Below are 19,543 nucleotides of genomic sequence, written 5' to 3'. Positions count from 1 at the left end.
CCTGTGTTGAGGATCAGCGGGGTGGAGATGTTGTTGCCTACCCTCACCACCTGGGGGAGGCCCGTCAGGAAGTCCAGTACCCAGTTGCACAGGGCGGTGTCGAGACCCAGGGTCTCGAGCTTGATGACGAGCTTGGAGGGCACTATGGCGTTAAATGCCGAGCTGTAGTCGATGAACAGCATTCTCACATAGGTATTCCTCTTGTCCAGATGGGTTAGGGCAGTGTGCAGTGTGGTTGAGATTGCATCGTCTGTGGACCTATTTGGGCGGTAAGCAAATTGGAGTGGGTCTAGGGTGTCAGGTAGGGTGGAGGTGATATGGTCCTTGACTAGTCTCTCAAAGCACTTCATGATGACGGAAGTGAGTGCTACGGGGCGGTAGTCGTTTAGCTCAGTTACCTTAGCTTTCTTGGGAACAGGAACAATGGTGGCCCTCTTGAAGCATGTGGGAACAACAGACTGGGATAGGGATTGATTGAATATGTCCGTCAACACACCAGCCAGCTGGTCTGCGCATGCTCTGAGGGCGCGGCTGGGGATGCCGTCTGGGCCTGCAGCCTTGCGAGGGTTGACACGTTTAAATGTTTTCCTCACGTCGGCTGCAGTGAAGGAGAGTCCGCATGTTTTGGTTGCGGGCCGTGTCAGTGGCACTGTATTGTCTTCAAAGCGGGCAAAAAAGTTATTTAGTCTTCCATGGGAGCAAGACATCCTTGTCCGTGACGGGGCTGGTTTTCTTTTTGTAATCCGTGATTGACTGTAGACCCTGCCACATACCTCTTGTGTCTGAGCCATTGAATTGAGATTCTACTTTGTCTCTATACTGACGCTTAGCTTGTTTGATTGCCTTGCGGAGGGAATACTTACACTGTTTGTATTCGGTCATGTTTCCGGTCACCTTGCCCTGATTTAAAAGCAGTGGTTCGCGCTTTCAGTTTCACGCGAATGCTGCCATCAATCCACGGTTTCTGGTTTGGGAATGTTTTAATCGTTGCTATGGGAACGACATCTTCAACGCACGTTCTAATGAACTCACTCACCGAATCAGCGTATTCGTCAATGTTGTTGTCTGACGCAATACGAAACATATCCCAGTCCACGTGATGGAAGCAGTCTTGGAGTGTGGAATCAGATTGGTCGGACCAGCGTTGAACAGACCTCAGCGCGGGAGCTTCTTGTTTTAGTTTCTGTCTGTAGGCAGGGATCAACAAAATGGAGTCGTGGACAGCTTTTCCGAAAGGAGAGCGGGGCAGGGCCTTTAATGCATCGCGGAAGTTAGAATAGCAATGATCCAAGGTTTTTCCAGCCCTGGTTGCGCAATTGATATGCTGATACAATTTAGGGAGTCTTGTTTTCAGATTAGCCTTGTTAAAATCCCCAGCTACAATGAATATATATGGATATGGATATATGGATTCCAGTTTGCAAAGAGTCAAATAAAGTTTGTTCAGAGCCATCAATGTGTCTGCTTGGGGGGGAATATATACGGCTGTGATTATAATCGAAGAGAATTCCCTTGGTAGATAATGCGGTCGACATTTGATTGTGAGGAATTCTAAATCAGGTGAACAGAAGGACTTGAGTTCCTGTATGTTGTTGTGGCCACACCACATCTCGTTTACCATGAAGCATACGCCCCCGCCCCTCTTCTTACCAGAAAGATGTTTGTTTCTGTCGGCGCGATGCGTGAAGAAACCAGCTGGCTGCACCGACTCCGATAGCGTCTCTCCAGTGAGCCATGTTTCCGTGAAGCAAAGAACGTTACAGTCTCTGATGTCCCTCTGGAATGCTACCCTTGCTCGGATTTCATCAACCTTGTTGTTAAGAGACTGGACATTGGCGAGAAGAATGCTAGGGAGTCGTGAGACGGGCACATCATGCACGAGTCTGACCAGAAGACCGCTTCGTTTCCCCCTTTTCCAAAGTCTTTTTTTGGGTCGCCGGCTGGGATCCATTCCGTTGTCCTGGGTGAAAGGCAGAACACAGGATCCGCTTCGCGAAAGTCATATTCTTGGTCGTACTGATGGTGAGTTGACGCTGCTCTTATATTCAGTAGTTCTTCTCGACTGTATGTAATGAAACCTAAGATGACCTGGGGTACCAATGTAAGAAATAACACGTAAAAAAACAAAAACTCCTCCCCCTTTGGCAGTTCTATCTTGACGGAAAGTGTTATAGTTGGGTATGGAAATCTCTGAATTTTTGGTGGCCTTCCTAGGCCAGGATTCAGACACGGCAAGGACATCAGGGTTGGCAGAGTGTGCTAAAGCAGTGAGTAAAACAAACTTAGGGAGGAGGCTTCTGATGTTGACATGCATGAAACCAAGGCTTTTTCGATCACAGAAGTCAACAAATGAGGGTGCCTGGGGACATACAGGGGCTGGGTTTACCTCCACATCACCCGAGGAACAGAGGAGGAGTAGGATGAGGGTGATGGAGTTGGTTCCCCGCTTTGCTGCTATAACAGCCACCACTCTTCTGGGAAGGCTTTCCACTAGATGTTGGAACATTGCAGCGGGGACTTGCGATCATTCAGCCACGAGCATTAGTGAGGTCAGGCACTGATGTTAGGCGATTAGGCCTGGCTTGCAGTCGACGTTCCAATTCATCCCAAAGGTGTTCGATGGGGTTGAGGTTAGAGCTTTTTGCAGGACAGTCAAGTTCTTCCACACTGATCTCGACAAACCATTTTTACATTGACCTCGCTTTTGCAACTTAGTCTTGACATAGAACAGATAACTGCCAACCCTGCCACAGTATTATACAGAAATAACATCATGATAAGTAATTTACAAACATATGATGAATATAAAACATCTTACCTATGTTACCACCTAATTCTGATTATTCCCCCACAATAGTCGCAGTATTGTGTGTAGATTGAGGGTGGGAAAACAATTCTAATCCATTTTAGAATAAGGCTGTAATGTGGAAAAAGTCAAGGGGTCTGAATAATTTACGAATGCACTGTATTTGACACACTTTACCATATGATTACACTGTATGTTTATTTATACAGTAACTATTATTCAACATGTCGTCACCTGGGATTTGAACCCACAACCTCTTGGTTCATGGCCTTCCGATCTTCCTGCTACGCCACAATGTCTGTGTTAACTGATTTTCAACTGTATTCCTACACTTTGGACTTCAAAGTAAATCTCAGCGTTGTTGAAAATACTCTGAAGAAAAACTATATTTGTCATAGTGATACAGGAGTATCATTAATCCAGAATAATATGCCCCACCAACATTAGACAACTATACAGAAAACCCTCAAAGTTATGAAATAAGTCAATTATATCAATGTTGAGAGAATAATCAGATTAACTGATAACTAAAATAGCAGTCAGATTGCACTCTGCTGCTCAGTGTAGAGATGTACTATAGGTCACGAATGTGTATTGGACATCTGAGAATGCTACAGACTTTGTGGTGCAACAGAAATATTAGCGTACCCCAAATCCCAGGTTGGGTAATATTGAAATTTAAAATGTCATTAATTAAAGTTTTTTATTTTTTTTTACACAGCATTCCACTTCCCTTAACCCCCATACCATTTAATTTCTTCCATTACAAAAAAACATATGCTAATTAAATATAATCATATATATTAAATTTAGTTTCACATGTGAGGACAATAACATGTTTTCACCTCACATTGAAGATTCACATGTGAAATTGGATTTTCACACGTGAACATCGGACTCTGTTTTACATGTGAAAAACGTTAATTTTGCATCCCCAGGCTGTCAAATGTATTTTGCGAGTTAACGTTTTCACGTGTAGTTTCACATTATCACATGTTGCTTTTGCATGTTGTCATGTGAAACACGTGAATTTCAAATGATTTTTTCCTTAAGGGAGTGGGCGAGTCTGTCTTGAATGACACAATCAGATGGGGTCAATGTTTTAGTAATCTTGTCCTGATTTCCATGCTTTTCTTAACTCCTGTTGATACAATACAAGTTTAGATTTTCTCAGATGAATGTTTTAAGTGAGATATTGACAAAATGCTGTAGTACATCAATAATACAACTGTTTTTATTAGTATGATTGGTTCTTTAGAAGAGATTCTTTCTTAGATATTTCTCTATTTAATTAACTTTGTTTGGATGCCTTCTGAAGTTTGAGTGATTTTATTTATTTATATATACACTGCTCAAAAAAAATAAAGGGAACACTAAAATAACACATCCTAGATCTGAATGAATGAAATATTCTTATAAAATACTTTTTTCTTTACATAGTTGAATGTGCTGACAACAAAATCACACAAAAATGATCAATGGAAATCAAATTTATCAACCCATGGGGGTCTGGTTTTGGAGTCACACTCAAAATTAAAGTGGAAACCACACTACAGGCTGATCCAACTTTTATGTAATGTCTTTAAAACACGTCAAAATGAGGCTCGGTAGTGTGTGTGGCCTCCACGTGCCTGTATGACCTCCCTACAACGCCTGGGCATGCTCCTGATGAGGTGGTGGATGGTCTCCTGAGGGATCTCCTCCCAGACCTGGACTAAAGCATCCGCCAACTCCTGGACAGTCTGTGGTGCAACGTGGCGTTGGTGGATGGAGCGAGACATGATGTCCCAGATGTGCTCAATTGGATTCAGGTCTGGGGAACGGGCGGGCCAGTCCATAGCATCAATGCCTTCCTCTTGCAGGAACTGCTGACACACTCCAGTCACATGAGGTCTAGCATTGTCTTTCATTAGGAGGAACCCAGGGCCAACCGCACCAGCATATGGTCTCACAAGGGGTCTGAGGATCTCATCTCTGTACCTAATGGCAGTCAGGCTACCTCTGGCGAGCACATGGAGGGCTGTGCGGCCCCCCAAAGAAATGCCACCCCACACCATGACTGACCCACCGCCAAACCGGTCATGCTGGAGGATATTGCAGGCAGCAGAACGTTCTCCACGGCGTCTCCAGACTCTGTCACGTCTGTCACGTGCTCAGTGTGAACCTGCTTTCATCTGTGAAGAGCACAGGGCGCCAGTGGCGAATTTGCCAATCTTGGTGTTCTCTGACAAATGCCAAACGTCCTGCACGGTGTTGGGCTGTAAGCACAACCCCCACCTGTGGACGTCGGGCCCTCATACCATCCTCATAGAGTCTGTTTCTGACCACTTGAGCAGACACATGCACATTTGTGGCCTGCTGGAGGTCAATTTGCAGGGCTCTGGCAGTGCTCCTCCTGCTCCTCCTTGCACAAAGGCGGAGGTAGCGGTCCTGCTGCTGGGTTGTTGCCCTCCTACGGCCTCCTCCACGTCTCCTGATGTACTGGCCTGTCTCCTGGTAGCGCCTCCATGCTCTGGACACTACGCTGACAGACACAGCAAACCTTCTTGCCACAGCTCGCATTGATGTAGGCCAGCACCTCGAGGTATTGGGATCCATTTCAGTAGGCCACCCCCTCGAGGTATTGGGATCCATTTCAGTAGGCCAGCTGCTCGAGGTATTGGGATCCATTTCCGTAGGCCAGCTCCTCGAGGTATTGGGATCCATTTCAGTAGGCCAGCTCCTCGAGGTATTGGGATCCATTTCAGTAGGCCAGCTCCTCGAGGTATTGGGATCCATTTCAGTAGGCCAGCTCCTCGAGGTATTGGGATCCATTTCAGTAGGCCAGCTCCTCGAGGTATTGGGATCCATTTCAGTAGGCCAGCTCCTCGAGGTATTGGGATCCATTTCAGTAGGCCAGCTCCTCGAGGTTTTGGGATCCATTTCAGTAGGCCAGCTCCTCGAGGTTTTGGGATCCATTTCAGTAGGCCAGCTCCTCGAGGTACTGGGATCCATTTCAGTAGGCCAGCTATTAGATTGCTTCCAGACTCTTGCAGCGCTGCTTTGTATGTCAATGAAGGCAGACATATGTCTGGAATTCAAAGGAAAAAGCATCTGCTTGGACAAAAGAACATTCACAGTGGAAATATTGTTTTCCCCTTCTGGGCTCAACCTGTGTGTGCAACTATTCCATCTCTTCTCCAGGACACTTTTTATATTCCCTTGATAATATTCCCATTCCTTGCTCTGGAAAAATGCCTTGAGGAAAAAGCATTTCCTGATGGGATTACATGTCCTTGTGTCCCCAGAGATGAGTTTAACCTCGACGTACTACAGGCGTTCGTAGAGCTTCATGAGTTTGCTGACCTCAACCTCGTCCAGGCCTTAAGGTGAGATATGTGTTTCTCTCATCTAACAGGGAACAAACTGCACAAAACTGGCTTTATAAGGAACTGATGGAGACGTTTATACTTCTAAATGGTACACACACAATACTGATATTGAAAATTGTGTTCAATGAGGTGCGAAGTGTCAATGTTTCTGCTCTGTCTGTTGCAGGCAGTTCCTGTGGAGTTTTCGTCTACCTGGTGAGGCTCAGAAAATTGACCGGATGATGGAGGCGTTTGCCTCGCGGTACTGCGGCTGTAACCCTGGGGTGTTCCAGTCAACAGGTCTGATCCTCAGCATTCAACACTGTCTACCTCCCAAATGGTACTTTTGACCAGGGCCCATAGTCGTATACTATATAGGGAATAGGGTGCCATTTGGGACTTACAGATAGTTCATATGTGTTTTAATGTAGCAGTGTTTTGACTGCTGTGGGTCATCTGTCCTGGGTCAAAAGTTCACATGGGGACTGAACAGCAAGTATTTAGCCACCAGAACATCCGTCCAGGCGGCCATGTAAGCAAAAAGATGTATGAAATACATTGGATGAGACTACTGTAGCGCTGTTAGAGAGGGGGAAAGACTTTTGTTGTGGCGCCAGGCAGGTATTTACACTGCTGATATGAAAGGAGTAGGAGAGAGTACTGTTACCAAACACACAGCAGCAGAAGAGACTGCCTAGAGTGTAGTCTGTTGGCCAGTGGAGAGGAAGGATAAGACACACCATATAACCACTAGTCACAGCACGGGTAACCCAACCAATAATAATGATTACAGCAATTAGAGGCAACAGATTTTAAAGAACCCAGTCATCAACATTATTAGATTTGCAATATCTGTATTCATTCCCAGAGGGTGTGTGTGTGTGTGGAGGGTGTGTGTGTGTGGAGGGTGGGTGTGTGTGTGGAGGGTGGGTGTGTGTGTGGAGGGTGGGTGTGTGTGTGGAGGGTGTGTGTGTGTGTGGAGGGTGTGTGTGTGGAGGGTGTGTGTGTGTGTGGAGGGTGTGTGTGTGTGTGTGTGTGGAGGGGGGGTGTGTGTGTGGAGGGTGTGTGGAGGGGGGGGGGGGTGTGTGGAGGGGGGGTGTGTGTGTGTGTGTGTGGAGGGGGGGGGGTGTGTGGAGGGGGGGTGTGTGTGTGTGGAGGGGGAGTGGGTGTGTGTGTTGAGTAGCAGGAATCTGGTTACTGAGATTTACTGCCCAAAACCACTACCTTTCCCTGGGATAACTGCGAGAAACCTGTAAATTATAATAAATGATTTATATGAACAGTATGGCTTGAATTAGAACCGTTTTCAATTATAGCCTATGCAATGTCTAAATCTGACTCCTCTACAGCCTCTGCATGATGAATCAACACTAAGGGTGGGGCCAGACCCATCTCAGTATGGAGCACAGTTCACCATGCATGTAGAGCTATCATCTCATCATGGTTACTTTTTTTTCTTGTGACATGAAGGCCTACATTTGTTACAGCATAGCCTATGCTACAGTAATATAAAGCCCCAATGCGTGTCTAATTTACCCATCTCCATCTGGCTTTTTTTATTGCCTCTGCAGAGTTAAAAAACAACAACAACCTATCGCTTGAATATCGTTGCTTTAAAGTGGTGCATGTGTGAGCAGTCTCTCTCTCTCTCTCTCTCTCTAAAAAACAACAACAACCTATCGCTTGAATATCGTTGCTTTAAAGTGGTGCATGTGTGAGCAGTCTCTCTCTCTCTCAACTCTAGATTTCCTAGCCTACCTCTTTCAGGTAATACATTCAATGCAGTATTAGCCTTATTACGGTGCCTTGCAAAAGTATTCATCCCCCTTGGCATTTGTCCTATTTTGTTGCATTACAACCTGTAATTTAAGTGGATGTTTATTTGGATTTCATGTAATGGACACACACAAAATAGTCCAAATTGTTGAAGTGAAATGAAAAATAACTTATTTAAAAAAATAATTTAAAAAAAAAACTGAAAAGTGGTACGTGCATATGTATTCACCCCCTTTTGCTATGAAGCCCCTAAATAAGATCTGGTGCAACCAATTACCTTCAGATGTCAGTTAGTTAGATTGCACACAGGTGGACTTTATTTAAGTGTCACATGATCTCAGTGTATATATACAGATCTGTTCTGAAAGACCCCAGAGTCTGCAACACCACTAAGCAAGGGGCACCACCATGAAGACCAAGGAGCTCTCCAAACAGGTCAGGGACAAAGTTGTAGAGAAGTACAGATCAGGGTTGGACTATAAAAAGAAAACATCAGAAACTTTGAACATCCCACAGAGCACCATTAAATACATTATTTTTAAAAATATGGAAATAATATGGCACCACAACAAACCTGCCAAGAGAGGACCGCCCACCAAAACTCACGGACCAGGCAAGGAGGGCATTAATCAGAGGCAACAAAGAGACCAAAGATGACTGAAGGAGCTGCAAAGCTCCCCAGCGGAGATTGGAGTATCTGTCCATAGGACCACTTTAAGCTGTACACTCCACAGAGCTGGACTTTACAGAAGATTGGCCACAAAAACAAGCCATTGCTTAAAGAAAAAAATAAGCAAACACATTTGGTGTTCGGCAAAAGGCATGTGGGAGACTCCCCAAACATATGGAATTAGGTACTCTGGTCAGATAAGACTATAATTGAGCTTTTTGGCCATCAAGGAAAATGCTATGTCTGGCGTAAACCCAACACCTCTCATCACACAGAGAACACCCATCCCCACAGTGAAGCATGTTGGCGGCAGCATTATGCTGTGAGGATGTTTTTCATCGGCAGGGACTGGGGGAAACTGGTCAGAATGATGGATGGTGCTAAATACAGGGAAATTCTTGAGGGAAACCTGTTTCAGTCTTCCAGAGATTTGAGACTGGGACAGAGGTTCACCTTCCTTCAGGACAATGACTCTAAGCATACTGCTAATGCAACACTCAAGTGGTTTAAGGGATAACATTGAAATGTCTTGGAATGGCCTAGTCAAAGCCCAGACCTCAATCCAATTGAGAATCTGTGCTATGACTTAAAGATTGCTGTACACCAGCGGACCCCATCCAATTTGAAGGCGCTGGAGCAGTTTTGCCTTGAAGGAAGGGCAAAAATAGAGGGACGCAAGTTCCTTTTTTTCTGATTGTTAAGTGCAGCAGCCAATAACTCACGGATCATCAAAAAGGAGGACCAAGGCACTCTTCATATAATCAATTAAAAACTCTTTATTTGTATGGCATGTTCAATGTAAACAAAGATGAATAACTGACGCGTTTCGGCTGCATGGTCTTCGTCAGGGAGAACTCACAGGTACAGTGCCTAGCGAAAGTATTCGGACCCCTTGAACTTTGCGACCATTTGCCACATTTCAGGCTTCAAACATAAAGATATAAAACTGTATTTTTTTGTGAAGAATCAACAACAAGTGGGACACAGTCATGAAGTGGAACGACATTTATTGGATATTTCAAACTTTTTTAACAAATCAAAAACTGAAAAATTGGGCGTGCAAAATTATTCAGCCCCCTTAAGTTAATACTTTGTAGCGCCGCCTTTTGCTGCGATTACAGCTGTAAGTCGCTTGGGGTATGTCTCTATCAGTTTTGCACATCGAGAGACTGACATTTTTTCCCATTCCTCCTTGCAAAACAACTCGAGCTCAGTGAGGTTGGATGGAGAGCATTTGTGAACAGCAGTTTTCAGTTCTTTCCACAGATTCTCGATTGGATTCAGGTCTGGACTTTGACTTGGCCATTCTAACACCTGGATATGTTTATTTTTGAACCATTCCATTGTAGATTTTGCTTTATGTTTTGGATCATTGTCTTGTTGGAAGACAAATCTCCGTCCCAGTCTCAGGTCTTTTGCAGACTCCATCAGGTTTTCTTCCAGAATGGTCCTGTATTTGGCTCCATCCATCTTCCCATCAATTTTAACCATCTTCCCTGTCCCTGCTGAAGAAAAGCAGGCCCAAACCATGATGCTGCCACCACCATGTTTGACAGTGGGGATGGTGTGTTCAGCTGTGTTGCTTTTACGCCAAACATAACGTTTTGCATTGTTGCCAAAAAGTTCAATTTTGGTTTCATCTGACCAGAGCACATTCTTCCACATGTTTGGTGTGTCTCCCAGGTGGCTTGTGGCAAACTTTAAGACACTTTTATGGATATCTTTAAGAAATGGCTTTCTTCTTGCCACTCTTCCATAAAGGCCAGATTTGTGCAATATACAACTGATTGTTGTCCTATGGACAGAGTCTCCCACCTCAGCTGTAGATCTCTGCAGTTCATCCAGAGTGATCATGGGCCTCTTGGCTGCATCTCTGATCAGTCTTCTCTTTGTATGAGCTGAAAGTTTAGAGGGACGGCCAGGTCTTGGTAGATTTGCAGTGGTCTGATACTCCTTCCATTTCAATATTATCGCTTGCACAGTGCTCCTTGGGATGTTTAAAGCTTGGGAAATCTTTTTGTATCCAAATCCGGCTTTAAACTTCTTCACAACAGTATCTCGGACCTGCCTGGTGTGTTCCTTGTTCTTCATGATGCTCTCTGCGCTTTTAACGGACCTCTGAGACTATCACAGTGCAGGTGCATTTATACGGAGACTTGATTACACACAGGTGGATTGTATTTATCATCATTAGTTATTTAGGTCAACATTGGATCATTCAGAGATCCTCACTGAACTTCTGGAGAGAGTTTGCTGCACTGAAAGTAAAGGGGCTGAATAATTTTGCACGCCCACTTTTTCAGTTTTTGATTTGTTAAAAAAGTTTGAAATATCCAATAAATGTCGTTCCACTTCATGATTGTGTCCCACTTGTTGTTGATTCTTCACAAAAAAATACAGTTTTATATCTTTATGTTTGAAGCCTGAAATGTGGCAAAAGGTCGCAAAGTTCAAGGGGGCCGAATACTTTCGCAAGGCACTGTAGTTTGAAAGAGGAACTAACTCGCGATGGTGGTAGGTTTATAGCATTTATTTATTCAGACCCATAACCATTCAATCTTTGAAGAGAAGTTTAAGCATCTCATTCTATTTCTATTTTATTCAAGGATGACATTTAGAATGAGGAAGTTAAGGACAACGAAACATTTAATTTAACTGTTGGATGGAATGAAGCAACTATAGAGAGGTAGGCTAATAACATTTGGGGAAATATTATGAAGTGTGTGTGTGTGTGTGTGTGTCAGATATATACACACACACAAAGTTGAAGTCGGAAGATTACATGCACTTAGGTTGGAGTCATTAACTTGTTTTTCAACCACCCCACAAATGTTTTAACAAACTATAGTCTTGGCAAGTTGGTTAGGACATCTACTTTGTGCATGACAAGGCATTTTTTCCAACAATTGTTTACAGACAGATTATTTCACTTATAATTCACTGTATCACAATTCCAGTGGGTCAGAAGTTTAGATACACTAAGTTGACTGTGCCTTTAAACAGCTTGGAAAATTCCAGAAAATGTCATGGCTTTAGAAGTTTCTGATGAGCTAATTGACCTTATTTGAGTCAATTGGAGGTGTACCTGTGGGTGTATTTCAAGGCCTACCTTCAAACGCAGCACCTCTTTGCTTGACATCATGGGAAAATCTAAAGAAATCAGCCAAGACTGAAAATGGTAGACCTCCACAAGTCTGGTTCACAAACTCAGCAAAAAAGAAACGTCCCTTTTTCAGGACCCTGTCTTTGAAAGATAATTTGTAAAAATCCAAGTAACTTCACAGATCTTCATTGTAAAGGGTTTGAACACTGTTTCCCATGCATGTTCAATGAACCATAAACAATTAATGAACATGCACCTGTGTGGTGGAATAGTGGCGTTGTTACCCCACTCTTCCACCAAGGCACCTGCAAGTTCCCGGACATTTCTGGGGGAATGGCCCTAGCCCTCGCTGATCATGGCAGAACACTGACATTCCTGTCTTGCAGGAAATCACGCACAGAACGAGCAGTATGGCTGGTAGCATTGTCATGCTGGAGTGTCATGTCAGGGTGAGCCTGCAGGAAGGGTACCACATGAGGGAGGAGGTTGTCTTCCCTGTAGCGCACATCGTTGAGATTGCCTGCAATGACAACAAGCTCAGTCCGATGATGCTGTGACACACCGCCCCAGACCATGACGGACCCTCCACCTCCAAATTGATCCCGCTCCAGAGTACAGTCCTTAGTGTAATGCTCATTCCTTCGACGATAAACGCGAATCCGACTCCTGGTGAGACAAAACCACGACTTGTCAGTGAAGAGCACAGAGAAGAGTCTTGTCCACGGTCCAGCGATGGTGGGTTTGTTGCCGGTGATGTCTGGTGAGGACCTGCCTCACAACAAGCCTACAAGCCCTAAGTCCAGCCTCTCTCAGCCTATTTCCAGACAGTCTGAGCACTGATGGAGGGATTGTGCATTCCTGGTGTAACTCGGGCAGTTGTTGTTGCCATCCTGTACCTGTCCCGCAGGTGTGATGTTCGGCTGTATCGATCCTGTGCAGGTGTTGTTACACGTGGTCTGCCACTGCGAGGATGATCAGCTGTCCGTCCTGTCACCCTGTAACGCTGTCTTGGGCGTCTCACAGTACGGACATTGCAATTTATTTCCCTAGCCACAGCTGCAGTCTTCATGCTTCCTTGCAGCATGCCTAAGGCATGTTCACGCAGATGAGCAGGGACCATGGGCAGCTATCTTTTGGTGTTTTCCAGAGTCTGTAGAAAGGCCTCTTTATTGCCCTTACTGTGACTTTAATTGCCTACCATCTGTAAGCTGTTAGTGTCTTAAAGACCGTTCCACAGGTGCATTTTCATTAATTGTTTATGGTTCATTGAACAAGCATGGGAAACAGCGTTTAAACCCTTTACAATGAAGATCTGTGAAGTTATTTAGATTATCTTTGGAAGACAGGTTCCTAAAAAAGGGGAGTTTCTTTTTTTTTGCTGAGTTTATATGCATCAGTCTACTATTTATACAAATGGGCACTATTATATTTCAAAATTGAAATCAAATCCGCTAGCCTATACTTGTAACTTTGTAGGCCGCATGTGCTGCACCAAAATCACGTTCTCTTCTGCTTTATCATGATTGGAATTGATGTGTGTAATTCCAGTCCATATAATACAGGTCACACTCAAAGATTAGCCAACTGGAGGTAGTTTAATTTATTTACGCAACAGAGCATATAGTTAGCTATATCTAATGGGTTTTTGTTTTTCTGTCGTGCGTAATGTGCAGTAGCCTATATCATATATGTATTGGATAACGGCACAATCATTTGGGCTTGGACTCATTAAATGTTGTTAATGTAGGGCTCCTCAGCCTGAGGTAGTATCAGGTTTGTTAATGTAGGGCTCCTCAGCCTGGGGTAGTATCAGGTTTGTTAATGTAGGGCTCCTCAGCCTGAGGTAGTATCAGGTTTGTTAATGTAGGGCTCCTCAGCCTGAGGTAGTATCAGGTTTGTTAATGTAGGGCTCCTCAGCCTGAGGTAGTATCAGGTTTGGTAATGTAGGGCTCCTCAGCCTGAGGTAGTATCAGGTTTGTTAATGTAGGGCTCCTCAGCCTGAGGTAGTATCAGGTTTGGTAATGTAGGGCTCCTCAGCCTGAGGTAGTGTCAGGTTTGTTAATGTAGGGCTCCTCAGCCTGAGGTAGTGTCAGGTTTGTTAATGTAGGGCTCCTCAGCCTGAGGTAGTGTCAGGTTTGTTAATGTAGGGCTCCTCAGCCTGAGGTAGTATCAGGTTTGTTAATGTAGGGCTCCTCAGCCTGAGGTAGTATCAGGTTTGTTAATGTAGGGCTCCTCAGCCTGAGGTAGTATCAGGTTTGTTAATGTAGGGCTCCTCAGCCTGAGGTAGTATCAGGTTTGGTAATGTAGGGCTCCTCAGCCTGAGGTAGTATCAGGTTTGGTAATGTAGGGCTCCTCAGCCTGAGGTAGTATCAGGTTTGTTAATGTAGGGCTCCTCAGCCTGGGGTAGTATCAGGTTTGTTAATGTAGGGCTCCTCAGCCTGAGGTAGTATCAGGTTTGGTAATGTAGGGCTCCTCAGCCTGAGGTAGTATCAGGTTTGGTAATGTAGGGCTCCTCAGCCTGAGGTAGTATCAGAATACAAATAGTCCGGGTAGCCATTTGATTACCTGTTCAGGAGTCTTATGGCTTGGGGGTAAAAGCTGTTGAGAAGCCTTTTTGTCCTAGACTTGGCACTCCGGTACCGCTTGCCATGCGGAAGTAGAGAGAACAGTCTATGACTGGGGTGGCTGGGGTCTTTGACAATTTTTAGGGCCTTCCTCTGACACCGCCTGGTGTAGAGGTCCTGGATGGCAGGCAGCTTAGCCCCAGTGATGTACTGGGCCGTACGCACTACCCTCTGTAGTGCCTTGCGGTCTGAGGCTGAGCAATTGCTGTACCAGGCAGTGATGCAACCAGTCAAGATGCTCTCGATGTTGCAGCTGTAGAAACTTTTGATGATCTCAGGACCCATGCCAAATCGTTATAGTTTCCTGAGGGGGAAGAGGCTTTGTCGTGCCCTCTTCACGACTGTCTTGGTGTGTTTGGACCATTCTAGTTTGTTGTTGATGTGGACACCAAGGAACTTGAAGCTCTCAACTTGCTCCACTACAGCCCCGTCAATAAGAATGGGGTGTGCTCGGTCCTCCACAATGTTTCTAGTAAATCATAAGAGCCTAAGTTTGAACGGCCCCAACCTGTTCCAAACACATTGGGAGTAGAACGAAAAAACAGGCTAATTTATAACTTTTATAATCTAAGCACATAGAAAATGACCAAGGCTTCTGTAATGAATGGCACACACATGAACTGCTGCCCGACCTCTCTCACAAAGAGGGACAGAAGAGTCATATCTACATCCTGCTTCCTGACAGCTGGTGCGCTCTTAGTGGCAGCGTACGGTGAAGGCGCCGTGCAGGATTTCGACACAACTTCTTTTCCCCAACCAATCTGGAATTATTTACGATAAAGAGCCAGAGAAAGGATGTTATTTCCACAATAGGTAGTAAATAGTTAATTTTCTATGCTAGTCATGGGCTCATTCAGAGGGGCTGGACTGTGCCGTTTATCTGTGCTCTGTTCACAATGGACACATCTCTGCTCTGAGTTGAACAGGCAGTCTGTCATGTACAGAGCAGAACAACAGTACCAGAACTCATAGTACACTGATTTTGGCCTTTACTACTATAGCCCATAGAAACACATTGAATAACACATTCAAGTAGCAAAACACAGTCAAAAAAGAAAAACGTTTTTCAAGTGTTCGTCCTAAATCTAGGAGACAAGAAAGCTCATGAAATATATCTTTATTTTTATACATATTTAACCCTTTTATGGGGTAAAAACTACCTTCATACTTTTTTTAAACCAGTACCAGCTACCTTCAGACGAGGCGCCGTGACACTTGTGGGGGTCTTAGAGAAAAAATCTTGAGCTAAAATTGACAGATTTTCATGGGGATTTCTTTTTTTTTTTTTTTTACGGTGTGTCAATTGACACTCTGGGGATATATTACTTAAAGATATCGAGTCTCTACTAGTAGTAACAGTAGACTATTCCCTGCTGGGCCACCAGGTTGACCTACTGTATTGAGTCTCTACTAGTAATAACAGTAGACTACTCCCTGCTGGGCCACCAGGTTGACCTACTGTATTGAGTCTCTACTAGTAATAACAGTAGACTACTCCCTGCTGGGTCACCAGGTTGATCTCCTGTATTGAGTCTCTACTAGTAATAACAGTAGACTACTCCCTGCTGGGCCACCAGGTTGATCTACTGTATTGAGTCTCTACTAGTAATAACAGTAGACTACTCCCTGCTGGGTCACCAGGTTGATCTACTGTATTGAGTCTCTACTAGTAATAACAGTAGACTACTCCCTGCTGGGTCACCAGGTTGATCTACTGTATTGAGTCTCTACTAGTAGTAACAGTAGACTACTCCCTGCTGGGTCACCAGGTTGATCTACTGTATTGAGTCTCTACTAGTAATAACAGTAGACTACTCCCTGCTGGGTCACCAGGTTGATCTACTGTATTGAGTCTCTACTAGTAATAACAGTAGACTACTCCCTGCTGGGTCACCAGGTTGATCTACTGTATTGAGTCTCTACTAGTAGTAACAGTAGACTACTCCCTGCTGGGCCACCAGGTTGATCTACTGTATTGAGTCTCTACTAGTAGTAACAGTAGACTACTTGTAGTAGTGTCATGCATGCAGGGGGGCAGAGGAGAAGAAAAGTTGTTTATTGTGATTAGATCAATGTTCATATATAATTGATATTAACCACAAAATTCTTCCCAAAACTCATGAATTGACTGGTGTATGGCGTCCTTGGTTAACCTCAGACATCTCTCTGCCTTTCACTGAGGTGTGTATCAGTACTAAATATTCATTACTTCTCTCCCTCTTGTAGACACCTGTTATGTGCTGTCATTTGCCATCATTATGTTGAACACCAGCCTGCACAACCCCAATGTCAGAGACAAGCCCCCTGTAGAGAGATTCATCTCCATGAACAGAGGTATCAATGAGGGAGGAGACCTGCCAGAGGAACTACTCAGGGTGAGAGTGTGCGTGTGTTTGCGTGCGTGTATAGAGCAAATGTTTTTTCCATTACTCAACATTTTTGTATTCTATTTGACAGAATTTATTTGACAGCATAAAAAATGAGCCCTTCAAAATCCCAGAGGACGATGGCAACGATCTGACACATACATTCTTCAACCCTGACAGAGAGGGATGGCTACTGAAATTAGGCGAGTGACGACCAAAGAATCCACATCTTGGTTCACCAACATAACTCCAAGTATTCTATATCCTATCCTTTTTCACTACATTTTTGTGCAGATGGCTATGATCTCAGGATATGATCTAATGTTAGCAATGTGAAAAACAACTCGTATTATTTCTGCACTACTGTCTCAACCTGTCTTTTCCCTCTCACTCCAAACATGGTCTGTGTGATTCAGCTGTTTCTCTCTCAGTCCTTGGTTTATGCCCTTACTGTTAAATGTGCCCTCTTGTTTTCACTCACACCCTTTAACTTGTCACCTTTCTGTTCTGTGACTGGCTGTTTCTTCTTACTCTGCACTAGGAGGTAGGTACCCCTCCTCGATCCCAGTAGAAGTTGCCCCTAACTACTGATCCAAGGTCAAATATATTGGTTATGGTTAGGATTGAGGGTGGACGTAAACTGATCCTAGATCTGTGGTTAGGGACAACATCTTCTCCCAACCTTCTCATCCTGAGAACCCATGCTAACATGTAGACCAAGCGGTTAATCTTCTTAGTCAACAGATGTATTAGCTGCTAGCTTGTTAGTCTGTTTGTTTGTTTTTCCAGCCCATGTGACCTGACCAGGAAAAACTCAGGGCCCTAGTTATTATAGCATCTGATTAAATAAGGCCCAAGGAAGGGGTGCATTTATTTAATTTTGGTCATGGGTTTGCACTTGGAGAAAGTTCTGTATGCTACAGTATGTGCTGATCTTGTGGTGTTCTGAGTTCCTCCTGCTGCTGCCCTCCAGGCCTGAAACACATATGCTGCTGCTGCTGCCCTCCAGGCCTGAAACACTTATGCTGCTGCTGCCCTCCAGGCCTGAAACATATCCTGCTGCTGCTGCTGCCCTACAGGCCTCAAACACATACTGCTACTGCTGCTGCTGCCCCCCAGGCCTGAAACACATATGCTGCTGCTGCTGCCCTCCAGGCCTGAAACACATATGCTGCTGCTGCTGCCCTCCAGGCCTCAAACACATACTGCTACTGCTGCCCTCCAGGCCTCAAACACATACTGCTACTGCTGCCCTCCAGGCCTCAAACACATACTACTGCTGCCCTCCAGGTCTCAAACAAATACTGCTGCTGCTGCCTTCCAGGACTGAAACACATATGCTGCTGCTGCCCTCCAGGCCTCAAACACATACTACTGCTGCTGCCTTCCAGGACTGAAACACATATGCTGCTGCTGCTGCCCTCCAGGCCTGAAACACATATGCTGCTGCTGCTGCCCTCCAGGCCTGAAACACATATGCTGCTGCTGCTGCCCTCCAGGCCTGAAACACATATGCTGCTGCTGCTGCCCTCCAGGCCTGAAACACATATGCTGCTGCTGCTGCCCTCCAGGCCTCAAACACGTACTGCTACTGCTGCCCTCCAGGCCTCAAACACATACTGCTACTGCTGCCCTCCAGGCCTCAAACACATACTACTGCTGCCCTCCAGGCCTCAAACACATACTGCTACTGCTGCCCTCCAGGCCTCAAACACATACTACTGCTGCCCTCCAGGTCTCAAACAAATACTGCTGCTGCTGCCTTCCAGGACTGAAACACATATGCTGCTGCTGCCCTCCAGGCCTGAAACACATATGCTGCTGCTGCTGCCCTCCAGGCCTCAAACACATACTGCTGCTGCTGCTGCCCTCCAGGTCTCAAACACATACTGCTGCTGCCCTCCAGGCCTGAAACGCATCCTGCTGCTTCCTACTTCCTCCTATCTGGGTGCGTCTCAAATGGCCTCCTATATAGTGCACTACTGGTGAAAATAGTGCACTATATTGTAGAGAACAGAGTGCCATTTGGGATGAAACCTCTATCTATCCATTGGGATCCCCCTCTTTCCATCCCACCGGCTGCGCTTGCCAGATAATTTGAGTTTGTTTTCCACTCAGAGTTGCATGCATTACATCTGTATGCTCATTTTAGCATCCTTTTAGAAGGAGCTGCCTGTTAGCCACCTTTGGTTTTTATGATGTAGTTAAATGGGTCATTACTGCAGCCTGTCAGGTAGTTAAATGGATCATTACTGCAGCCTGTCAGGTAGTTAAATGGGTCATTACTGCAGCCTGTCAGGTAGTTACATGGGTCATTACTGCAGCCTGTCAGGTAGTTAAATGGGTCATTACTGCAGCCTGTCAGGTAGTTAAATGGGTCATTACTGCAGCCTGTCAGGTAGTTAAATGGGTCATTACTGCAGCCTGTCAGGTAGTTAAATGGGTCATTACTGCAGCCTGTCAGGTAGTTAAATGGGTCATTACTGCAGCCTGTCAGGTAGTTACATGGGTCATTACTGCAGCCTGTCAGGTAGTTAAATGGGTCATTACTGCAGCCTGTCAGGTAGTTACATGGGTCATTACTTCAGCCTGTCAGGTAGTTAAATGGATCATTACTGCAGCCTGTCAGGTAGTTAAATGGGTCATTACTGCAGCCTGTCAGGTAGTTAAATGGGTCATTACTGCAGCCTGTCAAGTAGTTAAATGGGTCATTACTGCAGCCTGTCAGGTAGTTAAATGGGTCATTACTGCAGCCTGTCAGGTAGTTACATGGGTCATTACTGCAGCCTGTCAGGTAGTTACATGGGTCATTACTGCAGCCTGTCAGGTAGTTAAATGGGTCATTACT

The 19,543-nt window shown here is 45.0% G+C and overlaps 1 protein-coding gene across 2 annotated transcripts in view; it reads left to right on the top strand.

The window, feature by feature from the left end:
• The window catches only part of LOC110503140 (cytohesin-3), a 51,852-nt gene that overhangs the window by 20,314 nt on the left and 11,995 nt on the right, over window positions 1-19,543 (top strand). For both annotated transcript variants that reach the window (XM_036960699.2, XM_036960701.2), the window contains exons 6-9: window positions 6,094-6,174; window positions 6,344-6,456; window positions 16,556-16,704; window positions 16,787-16,898. In XM_036960699.2, the coding sequence (XP_036816594.1) occupies window positions 6,094-6,174; window positions 6,344-6,456; window positions 16,556-16,704; window positions 16,787-16,898 (455 nt within the window). The remainder of the gene's footprint in view (window positions 1-6,093; window positions 6,175-6,343; window positions 6,457-16,555; window positions 16,705-16,786; window positions 16,899-19,543) is intronic.

Source organism: Oncorhynchus mykiss, chromosome 23 (assembly GCF_057628025.1).
Source record: "Oncorhynchus mykiss isolate SJ-2025 chromosome 23, ASM5762802v1, whole genome shotgun sequence".
Classification (NCBI taxonomy): Eukaryota; Metazoa; Chordata; class Actinopteri; order Salmoniformes; family Salmonidae; genus Oncorhynchus; species Oncorhynchus mykiss.
Note: the sequence above shows the minus strand (reverse complement) of the source record. Positions and strands in the feature narration are given on the sequence as shown.